Below are 14,855 nucleotides of genomic sequence, written 5' to 3'. Positions count from 1 at the left end.
GACGTTCAGCAATTTCATGAGGGCGGGCTGATGTCCTATCCTGCAGCTCTGTGTGCTACCACAAGGTGGCGAAAGCACAGGTATGAGCGTATCGTCCATGATACACAGGTGTTTGCTTATGCAGATATTTTTCTATTTAAGATTGTTTTTATTTTCATTATTGAAAATTAGATCTTATCTTTCTATCGCGGGGAGTGTATGTTTTAATTACTGATAGGTGTTTTCTGCCAGGAGGACCCACCTGTCTTTCTTTTGCTTATTTGTATTATGGGTTTTCTTGTATTTATTGAACCTTGTAAAGCGCTTTGTGATGGTGTTCCACTGTGGAATGCGCTGTATAAAATAAATATCGATTGATTGATGTAGGGAATTTTAATATTTTTATTTTATTTGTGAAAACAATAATAATCAAATGAAAGCAGTATACTTATTAAGATTTACGTGTTAATGACAAGTGTTATTCTGTAGGAAATAACGACACTGTATTGCATTATATTACCATATCCCTGGCTGTAACCCAAACATGACCAAATCAATATTAACAGTTATTACAAGGGACACAGAGAAAGCTGCTTAAGAACAGCCCGTGACCAGATTTTTTTTTTTTTTTACCAAAACCTATTTTTTGCAGGGGATAATATTGCTAATGAATTAAAGTATTAAAATACTTATTTATTAATGCAACGTTTAATTGTATGTCTCTCTCCAGTAGGGGTCAACAAATACAACAACTTTGCACAACAAAAAATCGGGTGGATTTAATTGGTCTTTATCCCCATCATGACCATTAGGAGGTGAGTCTGAGTCTGCATATGAGGTCCATTTTCATTGTAACCTGATTGTCGAAAGTCACCAACGCCCAAACAGAAAGAAAAAAAAAAAAAAACAGAGACTTCTGAAGATCCGCTTTTAAAATTCACGGGTCATTCAAAAGACCTCCTCCGTGGCACAGCCCGTGCACTGCTCTTAAGAAACACATAGATACATATTTTTTGCATAACTCTCTTTCGCAACTGTAGTTATTGCAGACTTGCATCTATCTTTGTACTGAAGATTTTTGTGCGTTTTCATAGTTTCTTGAATTCCTTTGTGAACCTAGGTTTTCACTTCCCCCGACATCCAAAAAAAATGGCAACAAAAATCGATAAAGAGGCTTGCAGGGAAGCATACAACCTTGTGAGAGACGATAACACTGAAATAAACTGGTAAGTAATTTTAAAATCTTTTGTAGCGGAATCCCAAGTATAATAAGATGTTTATGAATACGTGCAGATAGCAGTTCTGTGCAACGTTATTTTTCCGATTTATGTTCGTCAAAGCCAGCTGCGCAGAGTTTTGTATTCTAGTTATTCGAAATGTTTTAAATAAGTTAATCAGTTTATGTTGTAAACGTAACGGGGTTTTATATATGCGTTTTACCGTAACGCTGACATCATAATTGCACGTATCCCCCGAATACATTGACGCAGCTGTATTGGTTTTTGATGAAATAATATGTTACACGTTTAAGTGGAAAACGTAATTTGAGTTAACAGCTGTTTAGGAAATCAAAATTATGTTTTTGACTTAACAAAATTGAAAGATTCATACAACCAGTATGCCAATATTGTATTTTTGAATGTTGCTGCCAAAAGGAACAATCATAATTTTATTTATTTATTTATTTATTTCCACTAGGGCTTCCTTCAAATATGATGGTTCAATCATAGTACCAGGGGGCCAGGGCAAAGACTATGAAGAATTTATGAGCCAGTGTACAGGTATGACTATTCAATACAGATTCTGTTTCTAAATCGTTCTGCATTTTTTTTAAGATTGTTTGTTATGTTTTGCATGAGTTGAAAAACACTGCAGCCAAAGGAACGAGATTGGCGTGGCATGCAAATAGTTTGGACAGATCAGGAGTTTACGTTTTCTCGCTCTGTTAATTAAAAATATGTTTCAGTGTGCATGGAAGCTTTTTACTTCCTATAGACTCAAAATGGACTACAGAAAAATACAGCCACTCACTGAAGTGTAACTGGAAGGATTCTTCTGAGGGCACCAGAAGGCTTCTGAGAACTCTGATCCCATTAATTGAGACATTTTTTTTTAAAAAAAGCGCATTATGAAGGGCAAAGTAAGTCACCAGAATGGCTTCTAATGCTTGCAATTAATAAATAATAATTTTAAAGGACATTTCAGACAGTACTGTACATTTCAAAGACATGGGATTTCCTACATGTGATGTCCAAAAAAAAAAAACTATAGGGTGTGGCCAGTAGACCTGGGATGCATCCAGGTAGCCTTTCAAGAGATTCAGATATGCAAATATGGGTGTTTTTTTATAGGCTGATTTGTTTGGATTGTACTGTAAGCGATGTAAGGCTAAACAAATACAGTGGGTGCATTAAGTAACTGAGCAGCTCAGTGAAGAACCCATTAATGGCATGCTCACTTCCGCTCTCTCTGAGCAGCTCGGAGCACTGTACAGCAGGTTTCATCGGTGATCTGAATGAGTGGGAAATTTCCCGCTCTGAGACACTTGGTTACTTATGTAGTATCTTAAAGGTTATGGCTACATTCCACAGAATACCACTTTGTTGTTGCATCCAGCGTCTGAAATGTACATAAAACAGTGGAAGTGGAGAGATGCTGTACACACACACACACACACACACACACACACACACACACACACACACACACACACACACACACACACACCTCTGGATGTAGTGTCCAGTTTCAGCCACCTCCCTGCAAAAAAAGATATTATTGCACTTGAGAAGGTAAAGTGGTGAGTGACCAGACGGATCAAAGGACATAATGACAAGAGTTGTGAGGAAAGGCTAAAAGAATCACTTGAGCCTAAAAAAAAAGAAAGAGGGGGCTTGATTTTAACTTAATAAAACATGCAGAGTGTAGAATGAAAGGACATAAATAGAAGCTGATTAAAAGTTTTATAACAGAAGGTAGGAAGGAACCTTTCAATCTAAAGAGGAAATTCAAGGCATGAAGGGTTAAATGAGCCCTCAAGAAAGATGACAGAAGGAGGAAGCTAATTCTCTCAGGTTGAGTAACAAATAAGATTCAAGTGCTTACTGGGAAGGAAGCTGACATTCTCACAGGAAATTTTGCAGCAGCGATTAGTCTCTAGTGTAGGTTTCCATTGACTAGTGCCCAGACTATTATAGATTAATTAGATTGGCTGTTTATTATAATATACCTTACCTGTGGTCTGGGATGGCCAGTTCCTTTATAACACCCATATCAAATGGGTTCATATCCTGCTGTGAGTTCCCTTCTTATGTGGTCCTCATTGGTGTGCTATGAGATGTGGGTCAATGGCAGATTTATATTTTGTCAGGTTATCTATGATGGTGCTAATAAAACAGTATTTAACCCATTGCACAGTATCTGCAATGAGGCACAGATTAACAGCATGATGAGGCATCTTTAGGCATCTTCGGTACTGCTCACGTTTCTTTTGTCAATTGCCGTTGTGTGTTAAAGGAACATATTCAGAAACATCACTCGCCGTCCACTTACGTGTGCTCCAAATCCATTTCAAAGACAAATCATCCCACGTGTGTACGATCATTCAGAGTGGCTTTGGGTTCTGTTGCATTGATGTTAAGTTGGTACCATTTTTCTTTAAATCTGCCTTCACCTGGTTTTCAGCTTGTCTGGAGACTCCAAGTTCTGGGACTAACAGGTTTCTTTATCTCATTCCAGTGACCTCGGTCAACACCCCTCCTGCTATATATATATATAAAGCTGAAAGCAAGCTCAAGGATGGGTAGATTTCGAGAATAATGATAATCCCTTAATTTGGGAGCAACACAATCAAGAACCTTTCAGAATTATTGCATACAGTATCAAATAACAGGAAATGTAAAAAATAATTCCAAAGACATTTAAAACTATTCACTATTTAAGTACAGCTCTGAATAAGTTGTACAAGGTTAGCTGCTACAGTGAAGTTCTATGGGTGGGGCGTGCAGGAACCTATTTTACCAAGAGGAAATGTATTCCATTACTATGTTAAATAGAATATCCTTTTAGTACAAGGGACTGGCATTCCTCTGGTACAAGCAAGATTAGTTAAGTGTACCTGCTCAAACATAAATGATATCATGTTTAATAAGCCACAGGTTTTTCCACTTGGGGACCGACTTCTCTCTTCGTTTGAATGTTGTTTCCTTGTTAATTATGCAACCTAAACACTGTCTAATTAGTCTCAAAGTTAAATCTGGAATGGATCACACTGCTAAGCAACGAGAGTCTTATTTCTATCCCTTCTCGCTACTGATTGGATATCTACTTGGGCTGTGGGGGGTAGTTATTAGTTGTTTATTAAATGGAATAAAATATTACAATGCATTTCCTCATTTGCAGTTTCCTACAAAATTAGGTACCAATCCAGCCTTTTCATTTAAAGTAGGAAGCTATAAATCCTAAGTAGAAGGCAGGAGAGTATAGGGGGTCCTCCTCCAGCATGGGTGGAGGGGGTAATGCCCCCCACCGAAAATGAATTTCAGAGTTTTGCAGGGTTCTAAAACTGCATATCCTGGGCCTAAATATGTGCCTTAATAGGGACTCAAAATTCAAAAGAAGTAACTGTTAATTTGTTCATGATTAATACAGATTAGCACTAACCACTCCTTTAGGAGATTATCATGAGCTACTGTAGGAAATCTGGAGGAGCTTCCCTTTTTCAGCTGGTGCTTGCAGTCTGCCACAAAACACTGCAATACACGGCTTATTAGAAATCACATTAATATTTATGTAGTACCCTGGACAAGGGTAAAAGTTATTAAAATAGGTTGAATACACTCTATTTAAGACTTTCAATGTAATACTGTTGTAGCTCAATTCTGCCAGAATGCGTTGCCACGAGAGCCACAGATCGATGAGCCAACTGTACAGCTGGTGAGTGCGTAGAAGAGAGTAAAAAGTTTCAAAGCAAACACAGAGTTAACCCATTCATTAATGCCTACATTTTTATATAGATTTTACTCATTTCTACTGTCCTGTGATATGCAAAGCCTGGGTTGTGTTGCCGCCCGTGAGACTGACAGCTGAGAGTTTTCAGTCAGAACTGTGGCACGACAGGGGGGGCGTGGTTAATGGGCTGCGTGTTCTTTGTGAGTGAGTGTTCTGTGATGTTCATTCTTAATCTTTAATTTTATATAGCGTCTGTCAATAATATTACTTGACCACAGTTTTACAGCAACTGATTATGCAGTAAAAGACTGAAGGTACATCTTGTAGCTCATATAGTGATATTTTTCATTTAATAGACAGAATCAGCAAAATAAAGCACATAAAAATAAAATAATCAACAGTCATGTTGATTAATTGCACAATGCTAATATCGTTTCCTGAATTAATTGTACATGCTTGGTTTCAGATCAGTCTTCAAAGTCAATGCAGAAGACATTTTACAATGCCATAACATACTGTATTTCGTACACTGTAAATGAGGGCAAACAAGAGAAAGGTGTTCAGTCTACCTCTTGCTTTCAAGCAGTGGAAAGGGTTGAACATTTTTGTATCAAACTTGAGAAGTTTTCTTTGTAGCTGAAGCCAGAGTTTATGCACATGCTCTTTTAACCTTCTCTATCACAATGAAACACAGACACTTTACTTCCTGTACGTCTTGTCAAGAAGCTTTTCCAACTGTGTGTCCCTGATGCTTGCCCTGTGCATGAATGACAATAACACTCTCATTACATAAGTTTGGCTTTATCAGTTGCACAGATGGTAACAGGAGCCCAGCATTGTTTGTGTGTAAACTGTGTTTTTACCCTCTTTTTTTTTTTTTTTTATGCAGATGATGTTCGGTTGTTTGGGTTCGTACGGATCATGACTGGAGATGCCATGAGCAAGCGAGCCAAGTTCACCCTGATCACCTGGATTGGGGAGAATGTCAGCGGTCTACAGAGAGCCAAGATCAGCACAGACAAGACTCTGGTAAAGGATGTAGTACAGGTAAGGTATACCATCACTGGAAGTAGTTGAGATAGGGGAGCAGAAATGGCAGTGGAGGTATTTATTTTAAATTCATTTAACAGCTGTATTTATTAATACATAGTTACTAATTTTTATCTTCGATCATCTTGATAATAGACTACATGTATTGAGATTTTGGACCAGATTTACTGAGCTCCAGTTTCTAGTTTGGCAACATTGATACATGCAGCTTTTTATTCCACTTTGAAAAAAAGTTGATCTAGACTGAACCAAAAGTTTAAGCAAAAGCTTAGTAAATCTTGTCCATGGTCACAGAAGCCACATACCCATTTTACTTAATGTTTGAAAAGCATTCTGTCAGAAGTGCTGTTCCCCTAAGAGTATGACCTGAGGAAACAGTTTTTCTTCACTGGAACACCCATGTCTAGTTACATGATTAGCCTGGTTTGTTTTTTGTGTAGCACTGTCGTCACATACTGTCTCAATGACATTTTGGTTCGCTATTAAACCACCCAGCCTTGTTTCACGCAAACATGCTGTGTTTCTCTTTACAGACTTTCAATGCAGGTACCATCAATCTAAGCAGCTTTGTTGCCGAAATAGTTTTTTTTTTTTTTTTTTTTTTAATGTTGGTGTTCATCGAGAGTGATTTTGTATATGTCGAACGTATTTCTGTGCCTACAGCGAGGCAAGACATGGTTTGCTGAGATAACTTCAATAAGTCAACTTGCTGACTAAATTAGCATGTAGTTCTTGTCCCAGCTAGCCAATTGAACATGCTTGGCTTTAGAAAAGAGCCTTTTGTTTCCTGCGACCAAGCGAGTGGATGGCAGAAGTTTTTTCTGTGAGCACCCACTCAGAAATGCCATCTGAAAAAACCATGATTCCGCAAAAGTTTCTCAACAAGCACGTTCAGTATATTCCAGGATTTCCACTGAGCTCATTTCGTTTAGCGCAAAGCTTCTACTAACTATCCTTACCCTGAGGTTGTTGTTCCTTGCTGTGTGTTCTTTGTTCAAACACTTACCCTACGTCAGAGTACAGTAGGATCTGTGTATTCATTTTTACTGCAACCAAAGACGCTCAAACAAGCCCGTTTGAGTGAAGGGTGGTGAATCAGCTTGTTTATTTTAATAAATATGTTTATTAAATTGTTACATAACATGCATGCAATCTTATAACACAAACATAGTATCAGATATTGTAGATAACTTTCATTCATACATGTGCTGTATAAATCTAAGCCCACAGCCAGTACCTTCAGTGATAATTGTTACGTAATAGCAATAGTATAATAACAAATGTTACATTTAAGTTTCTGTAATAAGCCGACAGTAATAAAAACATATATCTATTTTTGTAATGCTTTTAAAAATGGGCCCCTCATTTTAAGGAAGTCATTTAATTTTCCTTTATCTGTCTGGTAGAGCCTCTCCAGCTGTAATGCATATAGCATTAGATGTTTCCATTCTGTGAAAGTTGGACATTTGTCTCATTTCCAGTATAGGTAGACTTTTCTCATCACATCAGCTCCTGGCTGTAAGAAGTTATTTGGATATCAAATTCATTTGATGCTCTTGAGACACTTGTTGTATATACAGTACGCTGGTAGAATTGCAGCATGTATAAGTCTACACCAACAGGTCTGTTGTAACTTGCTTGGGTGACAATGGAATTTGTAGAGATGCAAGGATTAATTAAGTAAATTAGGGTTGACTTGCTGCTGCTGGTTATTTATTGCTGCTTAAGGGGTTATATCTGGATATCAAATGGGTTGAAGAGGATTTGTGGTTCAGAATTAGGGGGGTGGTGCATAGGCCAGGTATACTGTACATGATATTTTTGGAACTCAATCCAGTACTTTCCAGCTAATTTGTTTGTAAGCAAGTACTCTGCATTGACGAAGGACATGGATACGTTTCAGTTTATTTTAGTTTTCTTAACCTAGTCTTTTTGTCTAATTTTCATATTTCTAGCCCAAGTAATTAGAAGGTATATTCAGAAGCATAGAAGCCAATATCTCAAAGGCAGCTTTTGGTTTCTGTTGTAAGTCAAGCCACATTTCACTTGAGTGCAAAATGTGGTGAAGGCCAAACGTTACATCTTGCCTTTCAGGAGTTTTTTTTAATATGAAGGGGGCAAGTGATCCAGCTAATATAAAATAAACATAATTCTTAATTCACTTGAATACCAAACTTTCTGTAGTCCTCTGTATGTCAGCCTTTAGAAATGATTAGAATTGCAAGACTTCTAACAAACAGACTCGCCAAGTAGCTTTGCTCTGGCCGACCCCCACACTCTATTCATTCTTTTCATTTTCACAAATTGACATTTAGATATCAAATATATATTTGTTCAAGCTTTGTAAGCCTCTGAAAATCTTCAACGGATTCTGTTTTGCACATTTGGCTGCATTGTGTAAAGAAATGAACTGTGAGAATTTTAGGAATAAAGTACTATAATAACTGTTATAGTCCAGGGCTGGCAATGGAACATGAAACAAGCAATGTGATTGGTCGAGCAAGGTTCCAGCTGCCTGTATATTGGATGGATATGGACAGTTGGAGTCTTGTCACATATTCTAAATCACTGCGTTGCCTGACAGAATTTAAAGTATCGGATGGTAGCCATCTTGCTTTTACAGTTACAGATGTAACTATGAAACTATGAGTGACCAATTACCTGCAAAATATCCCAAAGTAGTAAGTAGACATGCAGATTTGGATACAAAACAAATAAACGAACTGGAAGACAAATTTTAAAAAAATATTTTCTTTATATTCAATCACCCCGACTTTGTCGCTTAAAATAACATATTTTTAGTAGTTTGTAAACACTACAGAAAAACCAAAAAAGACACTTCTGCACATTGTCCACCCCCCTCAGACACATATAATTACGTTGACTATACAGACTTCTCGGGGGTTGGAGGTCTGAGGCGACTGTATATTCAACGTATATGGACTGTTTGTCGGGCCTTATTGCATACGAATCTTCATGAAACTTGACTCAAGTAAAGCAGAGAGGTAGACTGAGGAATACTTTGAAACATAAGAATTAATATATTTACCTGCAAACAAATATTCATTACATCTCTCCTTAGTCTCCATAGCTTAATGCCAGTCTTATTGTTTTATTCATTATTTTACAGCATGAATGGGGTTGAAATTCCCCATACATGCTAAAACTTGTGCAGAATGTGACCGTGTTCAGGCTGTCACATGTATATAAACCGGCAGCTTTGGCTGATCGAGGTTGAGGGTTCAGAGAAGGAACGTGAGTAAAGTGAACATGGTAATATAGAAATATAAGCAATTATACACCAGCACGGTACTTGTTTGTTTTGTTCCGTGCCTGTTTATTTTGGCCACCGTGCCATTTTGTTCGTACAAGTGTTTTGTGTTTGTTTAAACCTTTATTTATCATTATTAAACATGCAGCATAGCTTGCATACCCCACTGCTGGCTGAGTGTCCATTACTTCCTGCTCTGACGTCACCACACAAGCCAACGTGTCACACCTCCTTATTAAATGAACTAGTAAGAACATTCACATAGCTAAATACAATTAGCATTTAAAAGAGTGGTTTTCTGAAAACTGATTGTATACCCAGATAACCGCTTACAAACTGAATTCATTTGGTTACAACATTCTTTAACACATTAGCCGGGGGAGGGGGGGGTTGATGAAACATGTTTTGTATTTCTAGCCAAGGCAGGGGATGTTACTAACATATTTGTTTAGGTTTAGTAAGGACAGGCTGCTGCAAGTTTCATTTAAAATACAAAGCAGTCCCAAAAAAAACCCAAAACTCAAATCCTTTACCTGTCAAGAATTCTAGACTTTGACGTTACATATTAAAAACAAGTGCACTAGTAAAGCATGGCAGCATTTGTTAAGGTTACTGTCAGACTTGCAGAAAGGAAAAATAAATTACAGTAGTATTGAACAAGTTGAATCAGGTCTTGTATTCCAGATAGTAAATGACTTTTGATTACTTTTATTCATGTTCCTGTATTTTATAGTTCAATTTTTAGTCATTTAACATACTAGCCCGCATAGTGCTTTAAGAGGAGCCCCACCCAGAGCTGGTTGGTTGCAGAAGTGAACCTGCTGCAGATGATGCAATGCCCTAATGTCAGTTAGCTGCTTCTGAACATTTCTGAGAATCGTAGAACTGTTGCTCCTTACTGAACCCTGGAATCGAAACCAAATGGAGGGATATATATAGGGATAGAGGGATATAATATATATATAGGGTTATACTTAAAAGTATTAGGCTGAATTAAAGTTCAGTTTGAATAAAATCTACTGGAAGTATTTTAAAAGGCCTTAATAAAATGTTTCACTAATTACCCTTTTTCCTTGCATGTTGTTGCAGAACTTTGCTAAGGAGTTTGTCATCAGTGACCGCCGGGAATTGGAGGAGGAATACATTAAGAATGAGCTGAAGAAGGCAGGAGGGGCCAATTACGATGCACAGGCAGAGTAGGGAGCCTTCCAGAAACCATCTGCCTGCTGCTACTGCTGCTTGTAAACCAGACAGGGAGAAGAGAAGCCTCTCAAACAGATCCGCCTCATTCTCCCACTCACTCTGGCAACATCTACAACAGTCACCACAATCAAGAACTTCTCTCTCATTCTGCTTTAAAGCAAACACTCACTTTAGCAAATTAAAAGGTGGGTTGCAGAGGAAATCAAGGATTCTAGTAGGGCACAGTCAGATGCTTTTGTTCAATGGTCTCTCAGTTTTGTTGTGTTTCTGGTAATTAATGGAGTTTTGAAAGGCTGACAAAGATTGCCTCTTTTTCAGCGTTGCTTGTCCGATTGGCTGGTGTTGCTTCAAGCTACTGGTACATTCAGATTTGTGCAGGTGCTTTTTATTTTTTTCTTCATTACTGAAGTCTTTTCTCCTCTTTCGTTTTCCCACACAAATTTTGCATTCCTTTTAAAATGGAATTGATTCAATGACTTGACCTGCTAGTAAGTTAATGCAGTGCACAGTATTAGTGTACCTGCAGGGGCTCATTATCACACCAGTGGATGTCAAGCTGAATCGGAGAACTGGAAAGGTGGCTAGACTCCAGTCAGTTAGTATACACTGGCTGTAAAGAACCTTGCAAGTACTGTACTTCTGTCAGCTGATGATCAGAGACTAGATTGTACCATACCTACTCTCACATACTCTAAATGCTTAACTTCTCAGAGAAAAATTGGAAATCCTCCAAATGAGGGTGCCACCATTGTAGACCTAAAAGAGTGGAATGGATTTTTCCTTTTTATTTTGGTTCTTTTTATTGAATTGTGCTACTCTTCTAGACAAGTGATCTCCATACTCAAGTCCAGGGCTATCAATATGGCTTCCATAAGCCAACCTAAAGCACAAGATGATGATAGCCAATGTAACAGATGGGTCTAAAATGTGGGTATTGTATAGCTTGTGAACAAACAAATGAAGATCTGATGCAAAAATACCTGTACACATTTAGACATTATGTGTAAACAGTAATCTCCACCACAAGGCTTTCATGGGTTTCTTTGGAAGGCCCCAGAGGAAGGCTGGAGAGTGTAATTCTAGAAGAGTACAACAACTTCTTCAAAGGGAGACCTTTAGTAAAAGACTTCATGATACCCTTTGGGTTTTTTGCACTTGCCTCTGACATTTGGTTGAGGCCCTGTGCCCCACCCTCCATTGCTGAATGTGCCCTTCATGTTGAATCTCCCTTACGAAAATGAGATATTAGCCTATTTCCAAAATGTGACAGGTTTCTAACAAAGACCTGATTTAAAGGCCTCTTATTTCCTCTTCAGATAAAGCACTGAGCATGCTGACTGTACAATACAAAAAAAGGCTGAAACAATGAATGTAGATGGCCTTTTAACTACATTTCTATATCTGTCTATACATCTGTGTGTGTGTGTGTGTGTGTGTATATATATACATACACACACACACACACACACACACACACACACACATATATATATATATATATATATATATATATATATATATATAATATATATATATGTATGTATGTATGTATGTGTGGTGTATGCAATGTTAACCTCATGAGAAACGGGTTGTTGCAAGACAGTGGATCTAAACTCAGTTAATAAAGTCCAGTGGCTATTTTTAAGTGACCAGAATGAAAGTTGTTTTGTGAAACTGTTTGTTTGTTTGGGTTTGGCTGGGTTTATTTTTCAAATTGGAATATAAAATAAAATAGTTATGTATTGTAAAGACAAGCACCATTTAAGGATAAACCATTTCAGAATAAAATTCCATTTTTTTTTCAAAAATGATATTGGCTTTTTATGTACTTATTTTTCATCTTCGTACATTTTTTCTAATAAATAGATCTTTAAAGGAGTGATTCAGTTATTGGTAACGTAAATGGATCTTCACGTGTCTACATCAAAGCATTAGACAAGCATCAGACATCCAAAAAATATTATATCATACAACCTAATAATAGGACTGCTGTCAAAGACAGGGATAAAAAGACATGAAGCTCCTTTTTACATTTACTATATATCAATCTCTTTACCTGGATTTCCTTTTCTTGAGTGCTTATATTTACAACTCGGTGATCCCTGTAACCTACCAGTGACCTGTATAGTGGGGGGATGGGTTTACATATTTAGACCCTGTGCACCCTACTGTAACACATACTGCTCTTTTGTAAAGAACTGCTAGTGTAAGCAGGAGTGCGCTCTGCCAAACATTCACACACCCCTTTATTGAACAGAAAAACAAACACGTTTATAGTACTGCTTTGACTAAGGGTTACCTTAAATAGCCAATGTAAGTTTTAGCAATATCAGGCTATTGTGTGCACAGCTCTGGGTCCCTCAAGATCTGGGTTTTGTTCAGATGAATAGTTAACTGAGTCCCATCTCCTATCTGGTGTCCATGTTTCCATTCAGAGCTTACCTCCAGGGCATAACATTATTTTTCCATTCGTGAAGCACTCAACCTCTCACACCAGTGACACAGCAATAGATCTTCTATTAAACCCAGTGCCTGGCGTGTGACAGCCCTTGTTGCAGGATACACTATTGCAGTATGAAGTAAACATGATCAGATTAAGGATACTACACTATAACACTTTCATGTATTATTCATGTTAATTTATACAAAATAAAATGGGAATTTTGAGACTGTTCCTTGTAAACATTGTGGGGAAGCAGACAAACAGAACACCTGGTTATGTTGTCAGAACTGTAGAGTACAAATGAAAGGACGCTGTGATGAGGTTGCATAATGCACTACTCAGACAACACTGACACACCTCTCTTTAAAGGGAACACAGCATTCAAGGAGCCCACATTACTACAATAACACTGTGGCCCTGGAGAATTTCCAGTGTAACTAGGCTAATCCCAGGGCTTTTAAAAATGAGCTATGAAGATAACACATTGAAAGTGATTTTATTTAGTGTAGAACAACAAAGAATTCTGGGAGACTTGACTGCAGTCTTTAAAATCTTGAAATGGAGTTGTGACAAAGCCCTAACCCTAGCCAATGCTTTAAGCACAGTACAGAAACCAGGACCAAGAGGACACAGCTCGAAATTAAGAGAGTGGTGAGGATATGGAATGGGTTCCCTAGTTATGTTGTTGAGGCAGAAACACTGGGATCCTTTAAGACCCAACTTCACAAAGTGCTGAGATCAATCAGCTACTAGGAACCGGACCAGCTTAGGTGGGCCAAATGGCTCCTCCTCCTTCTTAAACGTTCTTATGTTCTTATGAAAGAAAAAAGTGGACTTTTATTTTTGAGGAAGATAATACCAGAAACTAAAATATGTACACCATAAACCAAATGGTTTTATCAACTGACTTCTTGTTTGTGACATTTTGATTTAAATGGTGACCTTTAATTTTCAGCTGCTAATCTTTCATCTTGTTTATTTCTATGAGATGAGCAAATTCTAATTGAAATATAAAGAACCATTGATCCATGATTAAGATATTAAAATTTACCAAATTGATTATTATGTTCTCTGCAGAAGGCTGGAATTGTGCATATTGCAAATAAGGGCTTATAATTTACTATACTTTAGTAATAATTTACTCTAGTTTTTCCTTTTTTTTAGAATAGACTCAAACCAATAGTTTGATATACAGTACTTGGTATCTTAAACACTCTAAAGTTGTTTCTTAGTTTTGTAACATTAACACTTTCCAGAAATGAATGAAGTTAACTGGGGCCGGAGAAAAGGTTTTGAATTTGCAACACAGTTTGGAACAAATAAGGTCTAAGGGTGCGGTCAAAACTAGTGGTTGTTTAAAATATTGATGCGCATATAAATTACAAAAACGTTAGACGGAAGGCAAATTGAAACATGGAAAAAATATATCTCAAAATGTTGGACAAAGGGTTATATTCCTTGAGATGGAAAGAGATGTCAAGGAAGGCCAAATAACAACCTAAGTTCCTTTAGTGAAATACGACAAGCGCATTTTAGGAAAAACATTAAAAACATTTTGTCTTTATTTATTTTTGTTAGTTTGAACATTTATCAGAAATCACATATTGAAACAAAAAATCAAGCTGAGAATGTGTGTATTCTAGAAACTGCCTTGCAACAAAAGTAGGTAGTCATAGAGCCACTGAAAATCAGCAACTGAACCAAATCCATACAGCTCTTCATTTTCAATCTCCCCCATCCCCCATCCATGTGTCGTGAGACAAGGACTGTGCCTTTTTGCCTGAACAGAAGTGCAACAGCTTGGTGCGTTGGTTGAAAGATTACCCAACTAAACTCAGTGCTTCTTAAATCCCTCTTTCATCCCTAATTAAGCCATTTCAAGTCCCTCCTTCATTTCCAAAGGGACTCCCACAGCATGGGCCAGCAAAGAATGAGAACTCTCTTAAACAGATTGCACAG

The 14,855-nt window shown here is 37.5% G+C and overlaps 1 protein-coding gene across 1 annotated transcript; it reads left to right on the top strand.

Moving 5' to 3' along the window:
- Positions 1-823: 823 nt before the first annotated feature.
- On the top strand, positions 824-11,639 carry LOC121296487 (coactosin-like protein). Its single transcript, XM_041222107.1, has 4 exons — positions 824-1,205; positions 1,678-1,760; positions 5,819-5,976; positions 10,340-11,639. Exons 1-4 carry the CDS (start codon positions 1,129-1,131, stop codon positions 10,448-10,450), a joined length of 429 nt encoding a protein of 142 aa, XP_041078041.1. The 5' UTR covers positions 824-1,128; the 3' UTR covers positions 10,451-11,639.
- Positions 11,640-14,855: the final 3,216 nt, after the last annotated feature.

Source organism: Polyodon spathula, chromosome 21 (genome assembly GCF_017654505.1).
Source record: "Polyodon spathula isolate WHYD16114869_AA chromosome 21, ASM1765450v1, whole genome shotgun sequence".
In the NCBI taxonomy this organism is placed as follows: Eukaryota; Metazoa; Chordata; class Actinopteri; order Acipenseriformes; family Polyodontidae; genus Polyodon; species Polyodon spathula.
This window is presented reverse-complemented; position numbering and strand designations above follow the sequence as displayed.

What these genes read in the sequence shown, in the direction of transcription:
- LOC121296487 (XM_041222107.1), top strand. Translation starts at nt 1,129, where the DNA reads ATGGCAACAAAAATCGATAAAGAGGCTTGCAGGGAAGCATACAACCTT. An exon ending in GATAACACTGAAATAAACTG is followed by an intron (nt 1,206 to 1,677) that starts GTAAGTAATTTT and finishes TATTTCCACTAG; the next exon opens with GGCTTCCTTCAAATATGATG. An exon ending in ATTTATGAGCCAGTGTACAG is followed by an intron (nt 1,761 to 5,818) that starts GTATGACTATTC and finishes TTTTTTATGCAG; the next exon opens with ATGATGTTCGGTTGTTTGGG.